General features: G+C 42.4%; 2 protein-coding genes and 1 long non-coding RNA gene across 4 annotated transcripts in view; 1 reads left to right on the plus strand and 2 right to left on the minus strand.

Moving 5' to 3' along the window:
• The window catches only part of LOC117411056 (uncharacterized), a 15797-nt gene extending 12864 nt beyond the window's left edge, over positions 1–2933 (minus strand). Inside the window, exons 1-2 of the long non-coding RNA XR_009328822.1 lie at positions 2751–2933; positions 2445–2623 (exon numbers count right to left, since the gene is read on the minus strand). This is a non-coding gene — a long non-coding RNA (uncharacterized LOC117411056). The remainder of the gene's footprint in view (positions 1–2444; positions 2624–2750) is intronic.
• LOC117411055 (rho-related GTP-binding protein RhoQ-like) overlaps positions 1–18294 on the plus strand; it is a 21725-nt gene extending 3431 nt beyond the window's left edge. Inside the window, exons 3-5 of the mRNA XM_034018101.3 lie at positions 11010–11174; positions 12534–12629; positions 16967–18294. Of these exons, the coding sequence (XP_033873992.3) occupies positions 11010–11174; positions 12534–12629; positions 16967–17122 (417 nt within the window). The 3' untranslated portion in view covers positions 17123–18294. The remainder of the gene's footprint in view (positions 1–11009; positions 11175–12533; positions 12630–16966) is intronic.
• Positions 17300–22678, minus strand: part of LOC117411054 (phosphatidylinositol-glycan biosynthesis class F protein-like) — an 11026-nt gene continuing 5647 nt past the window's right edge. For both annotated transcript variants that reach the window (XM_034018099.3, XM_034018100.3), the window contains exons 5-6: positions 21636–21744; positions 17300–17754 (exon numbers count right to left, since the gene is read on the minus strand). In XM_034018099.3, coding sequence (XP_033873990.3) covers positions 17641–17754; positions 21636–21744 — 223 coding nt within the window. In that variant the 3' untranslated portion in view covers positions 17300–17640. The remainder of the gene's footprint in view (positions 17755–21635; positions 21745–22678) is intronic.

Here is a 22678-nt window from a genome sequence, read left to right on the forward strand (position 1 = left end):
CATGATCGTAAAGCTACGACATTGGCCAATGCAGTTTCCGTCTGTGGAAAGGAAACAAGCCTAGCCTGCATGCAGCTCAGTTCACAATGATGGAATTGTTCTGAAACAAGCCTAGCCTGCATGCAGCTCAGTTCACAATGATGGAATTGTTCTGAAACAAGCCTAGCCTGCATGCATCTCAGTTCACAATGATGGAATTGTTCTGAAACAAGCCTAGCCTGCATGCAGCTCAGTTCACAATGATGGAATTGTTCTGAAACAAGCCTAGCCTGCATGCAGCTCAGTTCACAATGATGGAATTGTTCTGAAACAAGCCTAGCCTGCATGCAGCTCAGTTCACAATGATGGAATTGTTGCGGAAATATATGTTTTATGATGTATAATAAACTTTTATTAATACTGATGACAGGAGAAATACAGGACTTTTTAAGCAGTTACTACGTGTGTCTCAGTATGCAGATTCATACACGTAACTAGAAGGGTGTATGTCCAACACGACGAGTCACCCCAATCTGCGCTCCCAAACAATATGCTCAAAGATCTATTAATAGCCAAGCAGTGTTTTTTTCAGGGAAAGCTTTTATTAAAACAAACTGCAGTTGTGTGTGTGTTCCATCTCCCTGCCATTATGAAGGGGTACATTTTCGAATCAAGCCTATAATCTGTTCGCAAGTTAGAAGACGTTTATCAGAAACTAAATCCAGTTGTCCATATTAGAAAACATATAAGAGCAGTCTGTGAGCTGCAAGCCTGCACATAAATGTGCATTGAAAAGCAAGCTCTTTTCTAGAAGCAGATCCTGACTGGTGTAAATGTGCATTGAAAAGCAAGCTCTTTTCTAGAAGCAGATCCTGACTGGTGTAAATGTGCATTGAAAAGCAACCTCTTTTCTAGAAGCAGATCCTGACTGGTGTAAATGTGCATTGCAAAGCAAGCTCTTTTCTAGAAGCAGATCCTGACTGGTGTAAATGTGCATTGAAAAGCAAGCTGTTTTCTAGAAGCAGATCCTGACTGGTGTAAATGTGCATTGAAAAGCAAGCTCTTTTCTAGAAGCAGATCCTGGCTGGTGTAAATGTGCATTGAAAAGCAAGCTCTTTTCTAGAAGCAGATCCTGACTGGTGTAAATGTGCATTGAAAAGCAAGCTCTTTTCTAGAAGCAGATCCTGGCAGGTGTAAATGTGCATTGAAAAGCAAGCTGTTTTCTAGAAGCAGATCCTGACTGGTGTAAATGTGCATTGAAAAGCAAGCTCTTTTCTAGAAGCAGATCCTGGCTGGTGTAAATGTGCATTGAAAAGCAAGCTCTTTTCTAGAAGCAGATCCTGACTGGTGTTGCTGTGTTCATTGTTAGGATAGGAAACCATGAAATGGCAGTGAGTCAGCAGCGAGTAAAAGGACATATTTTTGGTTCTGCTTTCTTTTAATGGCTGCTTTTCACAAATGTTAACACCTTATCTTTATTTATTTATAAAGTGAGCATGGGGGTTGTATTTGCAGCAATCTGTTTATGCTTGAGAGAGAGGGTTCACAGCGGAATAAGTGGAGCTGTTTTGCTGCAGGCATTTCAAGCCATCTCAGTGTCTGTTTTATGTTAAATTCAGATGTTTTTAAAATGGTCTTTGGGAATCCCTACCTTAGATTCCGGTTACAGCATTTCACATTATTGCTTCTTAACCCCTTATGGCATGCATGTCCACATTTCCTCACTGGCTGTCTGTATGGTAACAGACTTAGAGATTTCATTTTCTTAGTTTTTACTGTCCACCTTTTTATATGATGTTTGCAGTGATTTTGAGTGGTTCTTAATACAATGTGAAGTAGTGGTTAGGGCTCTGGACTCTTGACCGGAGGGTCGTGGGTTCAATCCCCGGTTGGGACACTGCTGCTGTACCCTTGAGCAAGGTACTTTACCTAGATTGCTCCAGTAAAAAAACCCAACTGTATAAATGGGTAATTGTATGTAAAAATAATGTGATATCTGTATAATGTGAAATAATGTATAATGTGATATCTTGTAACAATTGTAAGTCGCCCTGGATAAGGGCGTCTGCTAAGAAATAAATAATAATAATAAGAAATAAATAATAATAAACAGGATCTGGGGGTTTGGGGAGCCATGAAAGGTTCGCCTGCACAATGATACGGGCTGAGCAATGAGGACGAAGGTGAGAGGCAGCTGACCTGTAACTTCAAACATGATCATACATTAAAACTTTCAAGCTTTTTAAAATGTTGTTTCTGTTACTATTCCTGAAGATTATGAGGTCTAGGACTTTTTTTAACTCTACATAGGGACCCTCCCTTATAAAAGTTTCCCATACTATAGTAAAAGCATAGCAAAGCATGGTAAAACACATGTAAGCATTGTCAAGACCAGAGAGGTATGATAGAGCATATTAAAAAAGTACAGCAAACTATGGAAAAGTATGGGAAAACTGCATACATACTGTGGTACATTTTTCCAAGGGCCTTAGGACAGTAAGTCTTGCAAGGAAGTTGAAAGTGAAATCCCTTGTGATGCCCTCTCTGTGCCTCTCCTCTACAGAGTGCTCGTCCTTCGTCCAGCGGGGCGGCTCTGCTGCTGCTGCTGTGCTCAGTTCCTCCAGGAACCCGGTTTAGTGGAAATCTATTTTTGGTTTACCGGGTAGAAAGCAGATGGTTTTGAGTGCCGGCTTTCCAGATTATAGCTACGAGCATGAAGGCAACAGGTGGTCAATTATTCAGCGCTCACAAACCTGTAGTTGTCAACTTACATTTTACTCCAGTCTGGTGTCGTTTGTGCCTCCATGATTATTTTTCCCCATCCCCATCCATTGTAAGTTTGTGTTACAGTTCTCTGGTTGCTCCCTTGGTTTATATCACTTTGCCTTGGCTATTAATTGAAAGAGCACAGGTAAAATGACACTGGAATGTAGATAGCCATGTTTAACAACACCTCACCCAGACCGGCCAGCTCAGCTACACCTGGGAAAGGCAATAGAAAGGAGAAAATGGTCGCCTGTTTAGAACTGTTTAAAATCTCCTTGAAAAACAAAAGCCACGACTTTGGCAGGCAGAGTAAAGCAACTGTTGGCAGAGAAATGTGAAGCATGTGCTGTAGTGTGCTGATGGATTGGTCTGAAATGCATGATTAGTGTTTCATTAATGAGGCTGCATTAATCTGCCAAGCTTTTCTTATCTGTCCGGGTCTCTGGGCACAAAGAGCTCTCATTTAGAAAGGAAAAGAAGGTGACTTTTAAACTCATTCAGACCTCAAGTCTTCTTGGATTTGTAAAGTAAATTAATTCTCTATATATTCCGTGGTCTATTTTTCATAACCTAAAGCATCAGAATTATGTCTCATGAGACAAAAATGAAACGGTAATATGGTTTTTAATATTGCAAGGGAAATGGCTGTGTAAGGTGTGAGAGATGAATCTAGGTATAGTAGAATATAATTGTTTGTGTGCATGTCCGCATGCTTTCATGTGTACTGTAAGGTAATACAAAATGTATCAAACCTTTACTTGCTACAGTAGCTCATGCATGTGTGAAGTAAAATCATACCAAAGGCCACTGTCACAAAGACGGCCAGAGTGGGTGGCGTCAGACCGGAAGCAGGAAGGAATACAGAGACAGTGGTTGTGATGAGCTGAGTGCAATGGCTGCACTCAGCGTTTATTAACAAATAAAAAGGTTTTAAACGGTACACAAAACAGGACACGGCACTACACACCAAAATAAAAAGACAAACAAAACGGACTATACAGTAAACGGACAGACACACAAACAGTTTTAAATAAACAAGTATCGTGCTGGTCCTACCAGCACGTAATAGCAATTGATATTTAAATGTATTTCTCCTTCTCTCTCACCCGTTCTCCACTCACCGAACACCTAACCCTGAGTGCAAGAAATGTGCGTCATATATACTATTGTGCTGGGATTCAATTACTTATTAATTATTCACTTGAATCCCAGCACGTGAATTAATTCTGTGCAACCCCGTGCTCACATATTACATTTAACCAGCACGTGAAGTGATTTGTGCTCTCCTCGTGCCTAAATACAAATCTACACTTTTTAAATATACGTGAAACACAGACCCGTTTATATCCCGTGTACCAATGACTATACACCAACATTAACACACGCACGCAACATACAAATGCACACAGGGACGGGGCACATTGCCACATATACCCCCCCTTGTGCGCAGCACACATGGCCTCAATGGCCACCTCCCCCCTTAAAAATCCAGCAGTCCAGGACAAAGTCTCGGGCTGGGAAGGGAGGCTTCAGTGGGCCCATGGCTGGCCATGCTGTCAGCACCCCTGCCGGTAGTGGCACGGCTGACAGCCTGTTGGTCCCGTCCTGCAGCGAAAAAGCTGCAGGGGCAGGTGGTCCCCCGACCTCCCCCTTCTTTGTAGCCGGCAGCTCCCTCCTGTGGGGCTCCAGCCACAATAACTCCTGCAGCGAAACTGCTGCTGGGGAAAGTGGTCTCCAGACCTCGTCCCCCTTCTTTGTAGCCGGTAGCTCCCTTTGGTGGGGCTCCGACCACAGTACTGCCGGCAGCGAAACTGCTGCAGTGGGAGCAGGTCTCCTGACCTCCCCCACGATCTCCGGCAGCGAAACTGCTGCTGGGGGTGGTGGTCTCCAGACCTCCTCCCCCTTCTTCGTGGCCGGCAGCTCCCCTTTCTGGGGCTCCGGCCACCGTACTCCCTGCGGAGGTACGGGCAGCAGAGGCAGCTCCTGCTCCTCTGCTCCGGGCGGTGGCGGAGGCAGAGGCAGCTCCAGCTCCTCTGCTCCTGGCGGAGGCAGAGGTAGCTCCAGCTCCTCTGCTCCTGGCGGTGGTGGAGGCAGAGGCAGCTCCAGCTCCTCTGCTCCTGGCGGTGGTGGAGGCAGAGGCAGCTCCAGCTCCTCTGCTCCTGGCGGTGGTGGAGGCAGAGGCAGCTCCAACTCCTCTGCTCCTGGCGGTGGTGGAACCAGCAGGTATTCACCCTCTGCTGGTGGAGGTGGGAGGGGCAAGCAGTCCTCCCACTGCGGTGGAGGTGGAACCAGCAGGCATTCACCCTCTGCTGGTGGAGGTGGGACCAGCAGGTATTCACCCTCTGCTGGCAGCTTGGGTCCTAGGGCTGTGGAAGCCCCGACTTCCCTCTCTTCGGGCTGTGGACGCACCGACTCCTCCCTTTTGGGCTGTGGACGCCCCGACTCCTCCCTGTTGGGCTGTGGACGCACCGACTCCACCCTGTTGGGCTGTGGACGCACCGACTCCTCCCTGTTGGGCTGTGGACGCACCGACTCCTCCCTTTTGGGCTGTGGACGTTCGGGCTCCCCCCACTCAGGCGTAGGACGTTCGGGCTCCTCCCACTCAGGCGTAGGACGTTCGGGCTCCACCCACTCAGGCGTAGGACGTTCGGGCTCCTCCCACTCAGGCGTAGGACGTTCGGGCTCCTCCCGCTTGGGCTGTGGACGCTCAGGCTCCTCCCGCTTGGGCTGTGGAGGCAAAACCAGCAGGCATTCTTCCTCTGCTGGTGGAGACGGGGACAGCAGGCATTCTTCCTCTGCTGGTGGACCTGCTACCTGGGCTGCTGTTCCACTTATAATTGCCTCCAGGTAGCTGAGGACCAACCCCACACCTTCCTCCCAGGTGCTTACAGTCTGTTCCCTTGCATATGCCTCCCATCGCTCTCTGTCCATAAACTCCAGGAACTGGACGACTACTGGGATAGACTGGGCCTCCAGCCCAGCATTTTCCAGCATCCAGTCCCGCACTTTGATGGCGTCTTCTGCCATTTTTTTTTTTTTTTTTTTTTTTTTTTTTAAATCCAAAACTGCGGTTCCTGCTCTGGCCTGAGTCCTGGAGGCACTGTCGATCCCACGCAGGACACCACGTGTCACAAAGACGGCCAGAGTGGGTGGCGTCAGACCGGAAGCAGGAAGGAATACAGAGACAGTGGTTGTGATGAGCTGAGTGCAATGGCTGCACTCAGCGTTTATTAACAAATAAAAAGGTTTTAAACGGTACACAAAACAGGACACGGCACTACACGCCAAAATAAAAAGACAAACAAAACGGACTATACAGTAAACGGACAGACACACAAACAAACACGGTGAGTTTTAAATAAACAAGTATCGTGCTGGTCCTACCAGCACGTAATAGCAATTGATATTTAAATGTATTTCTCCTTCTCTCTCACCTGTTCTCCACTCACCGAACACCTAACCCTGAGTGCAAGAAATGTGCGTCTATATATACTATTGTGCTGGGATTCAATTACTAATTAATTATTCACTTGAATCCCAGCACGTGAATTAATTCTGTGCAACCCCGTGCTCACATATTACATTTAACCAGCACGTGAAGTGATTTGTGCTCTCCTCGTGCCTAAATACAAATCTACACTTTTTAAATATACGTGAAACACAGACCCGTTTATATCCCGTGTACCAATGACTATACACCAACATTAACACACGCACGCAACATACAAATGCACACAGGGACGGGGCACATTGCCACAGCCACATACAAATCTAATAACAGAACTGGCTAAACATAACCTTCTATTTTGTAGAGAAATGTGATGATCATGGACACCAAGTGGACCAGCCACTGGAGTGAGAGTTGTATATCTCGGAGTTGTATATCTCGGAGTTGTATATCTCGGAGTTGTATATCTCGGAGTTGTATATCTCGGAGTTGTATATCTCGGAGTTGAGAATAAGTGGGAGTTTGAATGATGTGCTCATGAACTATGTATATAAGGTAATGTCAAGTCAAAATGACTGAGTGTTTGAAAGAGAAGTTCAAAGACGTGGTTTCCAGAGATGTATTATGTCAAGCTTTGGCAAGAGACTACCTATGTACTGACCTATATTTAACCTGTGGTGTATATCGTAAGGTGAGGGGCCCTGTGGGAGGGTGCGGGTATTCACTGACACGGGAGACAGAAATTGTATTTGACAACACCACACAGGTGCTCGGTTTTATTATTTTCTTTTGTATTCTGTATTCCAGACGTTTGTTATCCTCCAGTCCCTTGGTAGTCAAAATGAGACCGCTTTGCTCGCTGTTCCAGTCTAAAGGGGCAGATCTGAGGAAACAACAGAGTGTTACTTTGTAGGTTAACAATCCCATTAAAGTCCGCCTCCCAGCCACTCAGAGAGGGGAAAAGCACACACACCCTCTTCCCCACCTCTCCGTGTCACCGCCATGACTGGCAGGCAGACCCCACGGGGGTGCAAAGGCTAATGCAGCACTTCTAATGAGCCCCCAGCAAAGATTGGCTACTCAGCCTGGCCAGGATTCGAAACAGCGAGCCCCTGATTTGCATGACTCGCCCTGCACTCCGTGAGGTGGTGCCTTTACTGGAGGAGCCACTGGGGATGCTGCAAAGCTTCTGGTTGTTTTTTTTTAAAATCATGTTCAGCCTTGGGATGAAAAAAAGACTCGGCAGTTTAATACATTCCAATTACTTTGAGTTTAATAGCCACCATTTCTATGTAAAAAGCAATGGTCTGTCTGTTTTAGCTCACAATAAAACCTGGAACATTGGCTTTAAATGTTTTGAAATGGGAGTCTCGTTTCCATGCGTGCAAGCCCTGCTCAGTTTGGTTCAGTTGAACTGTTAAGCGCCTATATTCCAGACAATACTGCAGCATTGCTTACCTAACACTAAGCCGCCCAAAGCTGCTAGCTGCCCAGTTTGGTATCCCTGTGTCACGAGCATCACGTAGCTAGCACAGAGACAATGGATGAGTAGATAAAGGTGCTGAGGGGTTCCGGAACATTCACCAGCAGTGTCATTGAGTGGGCCTCAGCGAATCAGGAGAGGAGGAATAATCAGCTTGTATAGAATGATGACACTGTATCTAACATCAAAAGCCCTCCTGATGCACCAATGGCTATGGCCTGCCCACAGGAGGAACAGATGAGTGTTTTAACAGCTGGCAAAGCAAAGATATGACAATGTCTGAGTGTACAAACTTCAATGACATCATGTCTGATTAAGACCCCTCTCGCTCACCCACACACCCTCCTCTGCAGTCCCTGGGGATCACGCAGACTGACTCATCTCCTGCAGTTTGAATTATCTTATTTCTGCATGAAAAGACTGCTTTCTGTTGTGCGACTATCAGCTGGTATTTAATCAGTGTCCAGTTTACTTGTTGCATATTGGAAATAACAAAAAATAAGCAATTTAACATTGAAAACAGATTATGTATGCCAAGTACCCTAACCCTAATTGAAACCCAGTGCTCCAGAGTTAACGTTGCCTCCCTCCAGGAAGCTGCAATGGTCCTGCCATGCTTTTTCTCACACAATTATTCTAATCTCATTTATGTACTGTCCTAATGAACAGGTTATTTACAGACAATCGTATGCAGTGCTGCAGAGGCACCAAAAAAATGTGATTTCTCATACATGGAGCCAACAGTTTGCACCGAACTTGTATCTTAAGGCCTTTTTAACCCTTTCATGCAGGGTGACCTCAAATGGGGACAGATACAAATACTCTTCTAGTCTTTATTATTATTATTATTATTTGTTTATTTAGCAGACGTGTGAACTATGCATCAGCTGCAGAGTCACTTACAACTACGTCTCACCCGAAAGACAGAGCACAAGTAGGTTAAGTGACTTGCTCAGGGTAACACAATGAGTCAGTGGCTGAGGTGGGATTTGAACCGGGGACCTCCTGGTTACAAGCCCTTTTGTTTAACCACTGGACCACACAGCCTCCTTGTAATGTATTAATCCTCCTTTACATGTAAAATATATGTATTATGTGTCCCGCTATTTTCAATATTTCATGCATGAAGGGGTTACTTGTGAGTCACAGTAATGTTTTGTGACAATGACCTGTAATCTTTTCAGGCAGTACATTCCACACAGTTCTATCAGCTGCATTATTCTGCAGCATTCACTGCTGCCTTCAGCTGCTTCTTGACTTTGTTACAATTTAAATGCTGGCTCCTGCGCTGACCTACAGTGCATTCACTTTGTAATATAATTGAAATCTAAATGTTAAGATCCAGGCTTTCTAACTATTTCAGCAAAGCATTAAGCACCTCCGTTTTCATCCACTGGGTCTGCTTCATTAGGACTCCTAAATGGCTGCATTTCTGGAGAGGCTGTCCCAAAAATGACCACTAGGGGTGTGCAGCTGTAATTTCTGTCCCCTCTGTGTAACTTACTATTTTAAATCGCTGTTGCCACAGTTCCACTGAGGAAGATATTACAGTTGCACACACCCTGTTTTTCAGAAGCAGCCACTGTAGTTGAAAAGGGACGTCTAGTCAGTAAGCCTGCTAAACAATGATATGAGCAAAAGAAGCAATGGAGAATTCAATAAAACAGACCTAACTGGATAGTAAAGATTATGAAAATGCGTATATAGCATAACAAACTATTGAACCCCAACCCAGAAGCTAAACCTAATCCTCTTCATAAAATCACCTTGTTTAAGACAATAGTTCAACAAAAAAAACTAATGCAGCCCTTGTAAATACTGGTTAAGCCCATGCTGGGTGTGAGAATTTTAATTTTCGGTCAGTAATCTGTGATATAGAAATAATAGGCACTCGTGAGAAAATGTTGGACTTTAATTTGGCATCTTAAACCATTTTTTAAAAGTCATTTTACCATTTGTAGCTATGTTTTCCTTTTAGAATACTATTTTAAATTAATTGCATGTGTGGCCTATTAAAGTAATTAGTTAAAATAGACAATCACGAATTAGTCTTTTGACAATTTTTCAAGATTTTCAGTTACAGTGGTTTGATTTCATATACACGACAAAGCGAAACAAAAGAAGCAATGAGGTGTTCTAATAAATGTGCACACTACTGTCTCTACTGTATGAAGTAACTAGCACATGAATGTGTCTCCTGCTGTATCCTGCATTGTTACAGACTGGTGGATTACTTTTGAAATCAGTCGATCAGATCAATCCGCTGTCAGTACCTGTTCCTCAGTACCCGTATCTCTATTGATGCTTTGTCACACTGTAGCGATGACATATAATTGACGCTAGGCTTTATGCTGTCGCTTGCTTAGGTAAAGAAAAGCCTTACAACTCAAAACTCCACATTAGACATTTTTAGAAAGGAGGGTGGGGTGGTTGTCACTAACGGACCACCAACACCCATTCATGACTTTTTGTGCTTGATAGGACCACTCTCTCGCCCAAAAAGACACACTGTACAGCTTTTATTCCATTGGCAGCCAGTAGCCATCCATGACAGACTAAACCTTCATCATAGGAGGCTGTGTGGTCCAGTGGTTAAAGAAACGGGCTTGTAACCAGAAGGTCCCTGGTTCAAATCCCACCTCAGCCACTGACTCATTGTGTGACCCTGAGCAAGTCGCTTCACCTCCTTGTGCTCCGTCTTTCGGGTGAGACGTAATTGTAAGTGACTCTGCAGCTGATGCATAGTTCACACACCCTAGTCTCTGTAAGTCGCCTTGGATAAAGGCGTCTGCTAAATAAACAAATAATAATTGTTTAGATCATCACGTGTGTTGTATGATGTTCACTGCAGGTTATTGTAATTACTTTATTGTGGATCGATGAGTCGTGATACTTCACTCACATGATGGATGTCGTATCACAAGAGACAAGAGCAATATATAGCTGCTGCTTGTAGACCAAATAATAGTTCTTGAATGTTCATTTAATTACATTTAAACTAAATATAAAACAATTCATACAGTAATAATCACTTGATCTTTTTACTGATTATACAAAGAATTCACCTGGACCATAACATGCATTGTGAAACCTGTAGCATCATGACCTGCATATCATGACACTTGTGTCCCATACATCCCTTCCAATGAGTGACAGCTGCAAGACAATTCCTTAAAAAAAAGTTTCCTAACATATGCTGGTCGCTTAACTTAAGGCTAGTATTCCACACACTCCTGTTTCTTTTCTGCAGTTTAGAGTCATGGAAATACAATCTGCTTGAAGACAGAAAATGTGTGGCAGCGTGTTGATTAATCCCACCACTCTGTCTCCCAGGAGGACTATGACCGCCTGAGGCCTCTCTCCTACCCCATGACGGATGTGTTCCTCATCTGCTTCTCGGTGGTGAACCCGGCCTCGTTCCAGAACGTTCGGGAGGAGTGGGTGCCAGAGCTGAAGGAGTACGCACCCAACGTCCCCTTCCTCTTGATTGGAACTCAGGTAAGGCAGAGAACCAGTCCCTGTCATGCTGTAATGCATTAGGATGGACCTGTCTGAGGAGCTGCAAAGGTCACACTTATCAAGTCTAATGTCAAATGCCTGCTGATAATAAAAGACCCTGTTATGGACACTGGGTCCCTGTGGGCTCCCAGCTGGCTGCAGTTGCGTTAGGCTAAATGTCACTCCTGGATTGTCACGAGGGGGATTTCAGGGTTTTAGTTGCCAATGATTTAAATGCACTTGACTGGATGGAGGCCTGATATCTGTGTGAGTCAAGTTTCAACATCACAGATTACCCCTTGAACCAGTCTGGTGCTTCTGTGTGTAACGGATAGTTGTGTGATACACTGCCGTTACAGATTCTATCCCGTCGATGAGATGAGGTTAAATGCTCTAAAACCACGAATGCAGACGAGCCCAGCTCTTTTGCATTGTGGCTAAGACGCCCTGCCTCCGCCATGTTACATGTGTATCTGAAGATATGTACGGTCCAGTATATATGTACTGTAGGTCTGCATTTGTGTATTTGTTCATTTAAAAATACATGTTGTGAAGACAGAGCTTCTTGTATTTCGGTTATACTATTTATAGGGGGTAGATCAACAGTGATGCAACTTCTCTTTTTATCCCTGCATGTCATTTCAGAGGATTGCAGCAGTAAAAACCAGTTTAGCCACAGCCAGACCTGCATTATTGACACATGCATTGTAATTCAACCAAGACACAGGGTTCACACCACCTGTTATTAATAATAGTAGTAATAATAATAATAATAATAATAATAATAATAATAATAATAATTATATTTATTTATTTATTTATTTATTTATTTCTTAGTAGGCGCCCTTACCCAGGGTGACTTACAGTTGTATACAAAAAATAAATATCAAGAATTACAGTACAGTTAAGATCAAGATACAAAATACAGTGACTTTAGTCCTAATAAGAGAAAATAGAAAACACAGTACGATTTGATATCGGGGCAGTTCAAGAGCAGATAACAGTGTTGATAGTTACATCAGGGTTACATACAAGTGCAGGTGAAATTACAAAATACTACAGATTGGGTTCAGTGCAGGATTAAATACAGTAAACTAGGGAGCAGATAAGTGCAAGTTGGTGTATTAAGGCAGAGTGCTATATTGTCCAGAAGGGAAGAGCTGAGTTTTACAGGTGTTGTCTGAAGAGGTGTGTCTTGAGTCGCCGGAAGGTGGACAGGGACTGGGCAGTCCTGACATCCATAGGAAGGTCGAGGGTGGAGAAGGAGCGGGCTGTGGAGAGGGTGAATGACACAAAAGTAAAAAGCTGTGTCTGCATTCTGTCCTGTTCATGTTTTGTCTTTTTTCTTTGACCTCTTAGATTGACCTCTGTGATGATCCCAAAACAATAGCAAAACTGAACGATATGAAAGAGAAGCCCATAGGTATGGAGCAAGGGCAGAAACTGGCCAAGGAGGTACGTCCAGCATTTTAACTTGACTTGTATGGGACCCAGGCAGATATCGCTAATTAACAGATATTCACAGACATCTGAGCACACTCTTAAACTCAGGGGTGACGTTTAAGGAGGACACAGAGGTGTTTTGGACTCCTGTAAGTAAATTGTTTGTGCACTGGGCTTTCAATGTATCCAGACAACTTTTAAATAATCAAGAAAATCACACAGACTCATTCAATTTGAAGTTTTAAAGAATCAGAGTAGTATTAGTACTCCTTTGGTTTATTCAATGCTTAATAATGGATCCAGTAGTTCAGGTACAGACCACTTCGGATCCCAGCCAATAGGCATACTGGGTGTTCCAGTGCCTTCACAGGTATAATAGCATTAACACTTCAATACATTTATGGTTATAACATGTTTTGCCCTTGGTCCATGCATGCAAAAAGCAAAAATGCCGACCACTAAATCCTAGAGCATCCAATAAATATATCACACTCTAAAGCTAAAACATAATTCCTATACCTTATAGCAATGCATCAATATATTTGAGATATAAATTCAAAATTGTTCTTACCTTCCACTATATGGAAGTGTAGTTGTAGGATATAAAAACAAGAGCTGTCTTCAAAGGCAGAGACTTCTGAACACGACCAAACAGCAACTAGCTTTTTTAGATATCCTCAGAGCATGGACCACACAACTTGTAGTTAGCAAGTGGAGTGTCCTGTATCCATATTGCCATAAATTGAGCCAACTGGGTTTTTGACGGCAGTCGCGAAAGAGACATGTGCGTCTGTTTGGTTAACAATGAAGCGCCATTCCTGATCATCACTAAATTCTGTCTTGTGAATGCATAACAATGGCATCCAAGCAAAGCATTGAGTGGAATTTCTTTACCAAGCAGGAGAAAACAGAAATTGCAAACTCTGCCAAGGAAATATTTCATTCAAAGGAGGATGCACACTTACTTAATGTGCTTCACATTTATTTTAATTTTATTTATTTGCTTATTTATTTTTAAATAAAGGCTACTTATTTGATCTTTTTGGTAAGAAACTATATCTGCATAATAACTGTAGATAAGTTATTCCGTATTGGAAGCCACTTGGTTATTATTAATGGATCACAGTTATCACTGACATAAACCAACAGGATGTTATGTTGTTTAGTTTCTGATTTAGTTCCTGAGAAGAATACTCGCTGCAGAGTTATTATTATTGAGGTGTACCTGCCGCTCGCTGTGTTATTGTTTTGTGTAAAACATTGATATCCTGTCAGTTAAGAAAACGCTTCATGCAAAAGCTTATTTTAACGTTGTCTATTACGCCGGCCAGAGACCCACGCTTACAACTGTATTGTCGTAATTCCGACATTTTTCTTTAATTCTCAAATTAATAAATCTATACCCGGGTAGCGCCGGGTAATTTAAAACCTGACGTGTGTACCCCGTGTCGACCTCTAATTATATATATATATATGTATATATAAGGGCTGTCAATTAATCACGGTTAACTTCTGCGATTTAACGCGTTAATTTCTTTGGAGATTAATTCTTTTGACACGCAGCAATCGCGCGTTTCTCAATTATTTCTTGATGTTTACTTTTTTAAAACGTATTTTTGTATTAATACACCAGGCTTTAATTTGCATCTAGTTTGTTTTACACCCTGCACCGATTGCTTCCTGATTTTCCCTGGTAAGGGGCGGGGAAGTCTGTGCAAAAACAACGAAAGCAAGCTTGCGGGTTCTGCGAAGTACATCGCCAAACGTAACGCCCGATGGACAAATAAGTGGCCTTGCAATTGCATTGTCCCAGTAGCACACATTTTTTTAAAATGTACTCCGTGTCGCTGGAGCTGTCCTGTGTCCATCAAGGGGAAAAAGACATTACTCGTCATCTGCAAAGTGAAACGCACCATACAAATAGCAGAGCAGTATCGTCGCAGCTTCAAACACACTCACTGATAAATTAAGTATGTTTAAAAATGATTATTATTATTATTATTATTATTATTATTATTATTATTATCATTATTATTATCATCATTATGTGTAGTAGTAGGTATTTGTATCATATTTTTAACATGCATGTAGAAATATTATGACATGAAGTGTTTCATACGCAATATTAAGCAGTGTACATTTTAAAATAAAATATGAAGTGTTGGTTGGATTCAAACCAGAGAGGCCCTGCCTTAAGCAATGACATAGCCCACCTGCTGTAAAAACTCACTCTTTGGGACTGGAAGTTTCACTAGTCAGCCCTTGGCATCTCTGCATTTATGGATTTGTCAAGAAAGTGTTCTATAATATGCCAGCAAGCTAGCACAATAAAATGAAACAGAGAGCAATGCCTATGATCTGTCTAACGCAAGGGTCTCCAACACTGGTCCTGGAGAGCCCCTATCTAGCAGGTTTTAGAGCTGCTTTTACATCATCAGTGGCTAAAGATCTGGAACACCTGTTAATCTTGACTAATTAAGCCAATAATTGGTTCAATTAAGTAACTGAGAGATTGGTTGAAATGAAAACCAGCAGCCGTAGTAGCTCTCCAGGGCCAAGGTTGGAAACCCCTGGTCTAATGACAAGTATAATTTTTTTATAAAATAATAATTATTATAAACCATGATATATATTATTGTGGCAGTTTTGGTGGTGGTTGGCAAAGATGAGGTTAATTCCTATCCCTGCCATATACATGTGAGAATGTGGCTGTTCCCAAATAAGATCATTGGTGTTAATTGGGAACAGCCCATTAAAGAGGACTGCCAGGGAGATGGTACTGTGTGGTCAGCCAACGAGTGGTGTGTGTCCAGAAAATAAGGTATTGTGTAGTCGTACCTGAAGTATATGCGTGTGACCGATGGTGTAAAAAGCGGAGTGTTTTTTGTTGGGTAAGAGCACAAGGAGGAGCTACGGGCTACAGCTAAGGGGGAGGAGGTGAAGAGACCACCAACCCTGCGTGTCAATAGGTCAGGTCCCTTGCCCCGCACTTCTAGACACCCTGTCGTTGTGTCCGGACCTCCTGTTGCTGGGACGAGATCCGAGGTCGATGCACCACCAGGCAGAGTTCTTCGCCTGGTCTCCTACAGCGCTCCCCCTGAAACTCCAGATGTAACAAGCAGCCTTTAACGCATGCCAATTATAAGGTGCCAGATTTTTAAAACATAAATTGCTGTTCCAAATTCATGTATATATTTAAAGGAAATTCCATAACAGAAAAGCCACTTGACAGCATCGTAAACATAGGTGTTTTCCAAATACATACACTTTAGTAATTTGTAAGAATTATACTCTCATTCAGAATCTGTAATCACAATTTCATTAAATTGCAAAAGAACCAGAAATAACCATAACATTCTTTGAAACCTGTTCTTATATTTATAGTTTCCCCCGATACAAAAACACAACAAAACCCCACATTCACAACGTAGCCTTGACTTACACACACATCTCTCCCCCTCCCCCTCCCTCTGTGTCCTGATTCAAAATGCTGACCTTATTCACTGATCATGTCTCTCTGTCACACTCTACATGGTGAACATGATAACTTCCTTGAATTTTCACGAACCATCCAACCTTATTGCATAGTACAGACCAGGGTTGCATTCGGTTAAAATCTGTTTTCTACTAATTTACGAGGATCCTCCCTTTTTGTGTGTGCGCTGGTAAAAAAAAAAAAAAAAATTAAGAATTCACATGCACAATTTGCCAGAAACGAAGTCAGATCATTTTTCCCCCTCCTTCTTTTTTCTTTTTTAGTTCCACATTCTGAACAGTTGTCGAAGTGCAGGCAGTGACACAAGAAGTTCTGAAATATCACGGTTATATGCTTATATGCTGACTCAGTCCTTAAAAACACTTCCCCTAAACTATTTATTAACACAAATAATGTGTGAAGCATGGCTATACTGTACAGTACACTGTATAATGGTGGCTGTGTGGTCCGGTGGTTAAAGAAAGGGGCTTGTAACCAGGAGGTCCCGGGTTCAAATCCTGGCTCACTCAGACTCATAGTGTGACCTTGAGCAAGTCACTTAATCTCCTTGTGCTCCCGTCTTTTCGGGTGAGACGTTGTAAGTGACTCTGCAGCTGATGCATATTTCACACACCCTAGTCTCTGTAAGTCACCTTGGATAAAGGCATCTGCTGAAATAAACAAATAAATATTAACTAGCAGTTATAAATCACCAAGCTGCAAGGGCAGGAAGATGCCCCCCTCTCTCCATCAAGAACCAGAGATTGTGGTTAAAGATGTGGGAGGAGCAATGATTGTGGCTCGCCTGGGGAGCTGGTTCTTGCACAGTTTAACTGCTTCATTACTGAGCTGCCTTTATTCTCCTCCCTTGCAGGTTGGAGCCTGCTGCTACGTGGAGTGCTCAGCTTTAACACAGAAAGGCCTGAAGGCTGTGTTCGACGAAGCCATCATCGCTATCCTGACCCCAAAGAAAAACGCTCTGAAAAAGAGACTGGGCTCCACATGCATAAACTGCTGCTTGATTACGTGAGGACTGAAAAGAAAGACACAGGAGGGCATGAGGAGACTGGATTTGCCAAACAGGGTCTTTGTGGAAGGTCTCCTGTAGTATCAGTGAACGGTGCTGCAGCAATACCAGAGCAGCTTTATATGAGAATCTGCACAAACATCATTAAAGCAGGAATCCATCACAGCGCAGCACGCTACATTCATGCATACAAAGACGTTTATTTCCTTTACAAGTACACCACAGGCGCGGTTTTTTTTTATTCCAGTAAAGCAGACACAAGCACATTATATAGGCAAGCCATCAGCCTTGAAACAGACTCCATTGACCGGTAGGGACTTGTTTTCAATATAAATAATAAATCAGCTTTATTGTCTGCAAGACTGCTACAAATGTGCTTGGTCCACTGCTGCTACAGTGGAGAGGATGGACTGACGAACATGATCACCCTGCTTCACACTCTTGAAATTGGACAGCAACGTGGCCCAGGCTGCATGTATCGGGACCCCCAGCATCTCTGATCAGCCGCCACCTTGCCTTGTTTACTTGCTTTTGTACGTCAGCTGCTTCCTGTGCCAATGTATCCAAATCGGTGCGATGAAGAGTCCGGCCACAAAGCCAAGAGTTGCTCCGAGCGTACAAGAAATAGGCCAGACCTGTGTGAATAGAAGAATAGACAGATACATACAGAGATCCTGTGAGATGAGCACAACTCTTAATTTTAGCCTTTAACAAGATCTCTTTTCTATTTTAACCCGCTGTTGCTTTTTTCCTTGAGTAATTTTTGATGCTGCCGTGTAACAACTTAATGACACTTTGAATGACTTACGAATCAACCTGTGATTTTCTACAGCTCTATGAAGCAGTTTCTTCTCCCCCTCCCATTTAGAGGCCTGAAAAAGCCACTTGAACACGAAGAGACTGTATTGCAGCAGGTTCTAAGGGAGGGAGGGGAGGACGGGCTAAAATGCTATCTGCCTTCTGAATAAAATGCAACCTGCTTATAAAATGACGATACACAGAGTAACCATGGCAACACTAATTGCTGTCTAGTTTTTGTTTTTTGATGCACATTTAATGCAATGAAGTCTTTTGGAGTGGTGACACGATTTCAGCTGCACAGATAAATGACCTGACCTTTTGTCTTTTTTTCCTAGGAAGCGTACAATTCCTAATAAAAGCCCTATGCCATTTTATTACGTGTTTTTTTTTCTTCTTTTACTGGAACCCTGTGACAACTAGATAATTCAGCAAGCGTCTGAGGCACAGTTTGTGTTGCAGCCTCTGGTATCCCTCAAGGCAAAGGTCACACTACAGTAAAGGTCATTCACATTGTTGCTGTCGTCATACCGATAAGCCAGCAGACAGTCTTTCATGGCCTTTAACCATGTGGCAGGGTTTCAGTCATACAGCAAGCACCCTCTCCCACATTGAATTCAGTGTAGTTGCAGTGTGCTGTAATGCAGAGGTGTAAAACATAATAATAAAAAAGGCTCAGAACCTCATCCAATTCAGAGACCTACATAATACAGTGCAGCAAAAATGTAGATAACCAGTAATGTAATGTGTTCATTGTTATTTAATATATATCCCCGTCAGTTCCGTTCATAACCAAAAGCTTAAGAAGTTCTTGTTTCTCTGACTTTTGCCCTGAAACGCACTAGACATAGACTTGCATTTTTCCCAGGTTGCGGAGTGGACTTTGAAGCCCCAGTGATCCGAATAAAGACGCATAAGGCTTTCGTCTATAGCCCTGATATTTGCCCTGTTAAGATGCTATTTAACATTGTAGGCATAGATCTCCTATACTGTAAATGCCTAATATTATGCTTATTAGACACAATCTTGACCCATAGGAGGCAGTGTGGTCCAGTGGTTAAAGTCCACAGCTTGTAACCAGAAGGTCACTGGTTCAAATCCCACCTCTACCACTGATTGACTCAATGTGTGACCCTGACCAAGTCACTTAACCTCCTTGTGCTCTAGCCTGTGGATGAGATGTTAAATCAATGTCCTATTGTTAGTGACTCTGCATATAATGCACAGTTCACAGCCTGTCTCTGTAAAGAGCTTTGTGATGGTGGTCCACTATGAAAGGCGCTACATAAAAATAGATGATAATAATATTGTAATGATCCCGTCAGTCCACTTAAATTATGTTGCCCCGAGGGCTACCCATTTAACCCTAGGTTCTGGTTTGCTCCCCTGAGATGAGTTGTCAGACCTGAAGGCAGATCATTCAGCAGCAGAAACTCAGACCTCATTTTCCTCCGCACACTACAGCTATAAAACGACAGCTCTGTTTGCAGTGCTATAAGTTAGTGATGAAGTGAACACTGCTGCTTTAAAGCTATGCTATTCCCTTTTGGCCTCCTACATGCCTTCATTGGAACAGTATTAAAGTAGAACGAGAAAGCCATCATGAAGTAGCGTTGCAACATGTCCCTCGCTACAACCAGGTGTCTGTTTTCATTTCTCTTGGGAGGAAAAATGAGGAAATAAGATAACGTCACGCCAAGACTGCACACTGGCTTCTCGCTGAGGCTTTTCTTTTGACCCTTGTGTTCAGACGCTGCGTTTTATTGCTCATTAAGCACTCTAAAGTGCAAGGCAACAGAGGAGGGGAGCAGTCAGCACCGACCGTACCCTTGTTTTATTGTGTCTTCAGTTCAAAGACAGGAATGAGTCGTGTGCTAATCAAGGGGCTCTATTAATTTAGTCAATTTAGGGTATTGTTTTTAAACCCCAAAATGACAGTACTGCACAGCAAGTGGCTTTCTGTTCCATCTACAGAGAGCTTGGCACAGTTCATAAAAAAAAAGAAAATCATTATTTTCCAAAAGCTGAAATTAGCAATAGGAGCCAACAGCGTCTCTCTCATTCCCCTATGGCACACATTGAAGCTATTGCTTCTTTTACATGTTTGGCTGGTTTAGACAAACAGAGCAACACTCAAAACACAAATAACTGTATGAACATTGATTCATATCCATGTTCTACAACAAATAACTGTATGAACATTGATTCATATCCATATGTTCTACAACAACGGCATCAACTTTGCAACTGTCATACACTACAATTTAGACGTGATCTGCAAGGTCAGATGTGATCTAATGCAGTTTGAATGGCTGAGTAGAGGCCAGTGACAATCACAGATTCGAAACACACATCCTGTTATTAGGTGTCCCTAAACAGGGGGGAGGGGAGATTACCTAGAGGTCAGACGTGATCTAATTCAGTTTGAATGGCTGAGTAGAGACCAATGACAGATTTGAAACACAAGTCCTGTTATTAGGTGTCCCTAAACAGGGAAGGGGGGGCACAGGCATTTATGCATTAGTACAACCACATAACAATCACTGCTGTATATCAAGTTTTGGAACAAAGGAAAGCAATAATTTGGTCTGTATTGGTCTATTCTTTGTAACTCAGAGTGTGTGCTTCAGTGTTTTTTCTTCTCTCTTGAAGTTGTGTTAAAATGTAATTGGATACAATATTAATGTACCAGCATACCACAAACCTCTGTTGCTCAGACTACCCTCCACGTTACTAACTTAGTTTGAAACCAATGTCTTCCAATATACTGACTCCGAATAGACAAAAGATCTCATAAACAGCTACTTGAACAAAGAGTGAAAACAATCAGACCGTAATCCCCGACAGTGTAATGGGAGGGAGCGGATTTCTTTGATATACTGTGTGCTGTAAGGCAGCAATTTTCTTCCACAGCGTCTGTGCTCATTGACTGATTGCTATGTGGCCACGAGGAAGATTTGGTCACCGACAGTTCCTGAGTCTTGGTTTTTTGTTTGTTTTATTTGTTAGTTTTTTTCACCCAATATCTACCTGAAGACTTTAAAGCAAACAACATCCAGCAAGATCATCCCTGTGGTTATGCTATGAAGTGATTTTCAAGTTGTGGGAGAGAAGAGCCAGCTGGTAAATCTGATCATTTCACATGTGCAGCTTGGCAGCAGATTGTCTCTTCAAACCCCTGTCCTGCCCCTACAGAGCTGGCTGGCACAGCAGTACACTCAGTGCCAGGCTTGGTATGTGCCCCTGAACACTGCCCAACTGCTGCCAAGTCCGATCAGTGGACGCACTACTGGACTTCAACTTAAAAGGCACTTTTTTTAGGTTAATCCCTGAAGGACAAATTGGCGATTTAAACAGCAGTTGAGATTATTATTATTTAAAATCAATTAAAAAGGGGCCTCCTTGGCCTTTTTGTATACCAACACAAAACTCTCCAGATTGATTTCTGAAACAGCAGTGGTATTTAGGTATGTAGCTGTTTTGTTAAAGGTAAACAACATGCTTACTTTGTTTATTCTAAATAACCCAAGAAATAATCACAGGTACAAATTCAGAAACCTACTATATAACTTTTTTTTCCCCCAAAAACAAATGGAGTCACCAAAAGTGGTTGAAAATACAACAGTAGTGATCAAATCCAAATAAACTACAACTACAATTACATTGTAACTGCACTCCTGTTCAGTTCCTTGATTTCATCTGTGTGTGTGTGTCTTACCTGCCAGGGTCGCTCCCAGTCCAGGGGGATAGGAAATGCTCCCAGCCAGGCTCCAATGACACTGCTGGCTGTGGTGATCTGCAGACTGGTATCCCAGATCGACATTGCCCTGCAATCACAAAGCAATGCCGTTTATTCATAATGAACACAGGGTTAAAGGAGTATTCATAATTTCCATCTTAACTTTTGGGCCATTTTTTTGTTTTCTATGTTTGATAAAGCATTGCCTTAATAATTATTTTTTAAATGTTCTATTAAGGCTGTTTTAATTTGTTAAATAAGATTTGGTATTTCTAAACCCTTTTCAAATGTTTCATTGGAGTGTTTAGAGTTTAATCTTGAGATTCACTTGAAAAAATGCAATATGTGTTTTTTTTTAGGTCGGATCATCCTCAAAGACCTCATTCCGAAAGGAAATACATTGTTTCTGAATCTCATTAGCTAGTTTATTTGATATGTGTCAATTCTGTAAACATTCCGAATCAGCTGGAGCTGTATCTAAGACTTTGGGGACGCATATTGAAATAACACAGTGCTGCTATAATTGTGGGTGGGTCCCTTCAATAGTTGGAAATGAGAACAACTCCGTCATGGGTTTTCTTTTCCCCACTGATATATATATATATATATAAAATCTAGTTCAAATTGCTCAACATAAATAAATATATCACAATGACTCAAATGTATGTTGGAACAAGAACACTTACTGAACCTTTTGTAATGAAAATAAAAGCACTCAAAACAAATGTAATGATTTTTGTGTTTAAGCAAAGAGAGTTTCACTTGTACAGATACATAAACAAAGTGTAGATCAGCTCAATTTACTGAAAGACTTCTAAAGGAATTCCAACTACTAAACAATATAAATTATGAGCTGTTAACATGCACTGTTAGAAAGCAGCTTGCTCTACTCTGACACGCAGTGCTGCTGAGGAAGGACTAAGGGAAACATTCACAGCTCATTTCTTTTCATTGTTTTATTTGGCTCCTGTTTAATAAAACTGAAGTGTTTTGCCCCCAATCCATGCTAATTATATATACAC

The sequence above is a fragment of the Acipenser ruthenus genome, chromosome 6, assembly GCF_902713425.1.
Source record: "Acipenser ruthenus chromosome 6, fAciRut3.2 maternal haplotype, whole genome shotgun sequence".
In the NCBI taxonomy this organism is placed as follows: Eukaryota; Metazoa; Chordata; class Actinopteri; order Acipenseriformes; family Acipenseridae; genus Acipenser; species Acipenser ruthenus.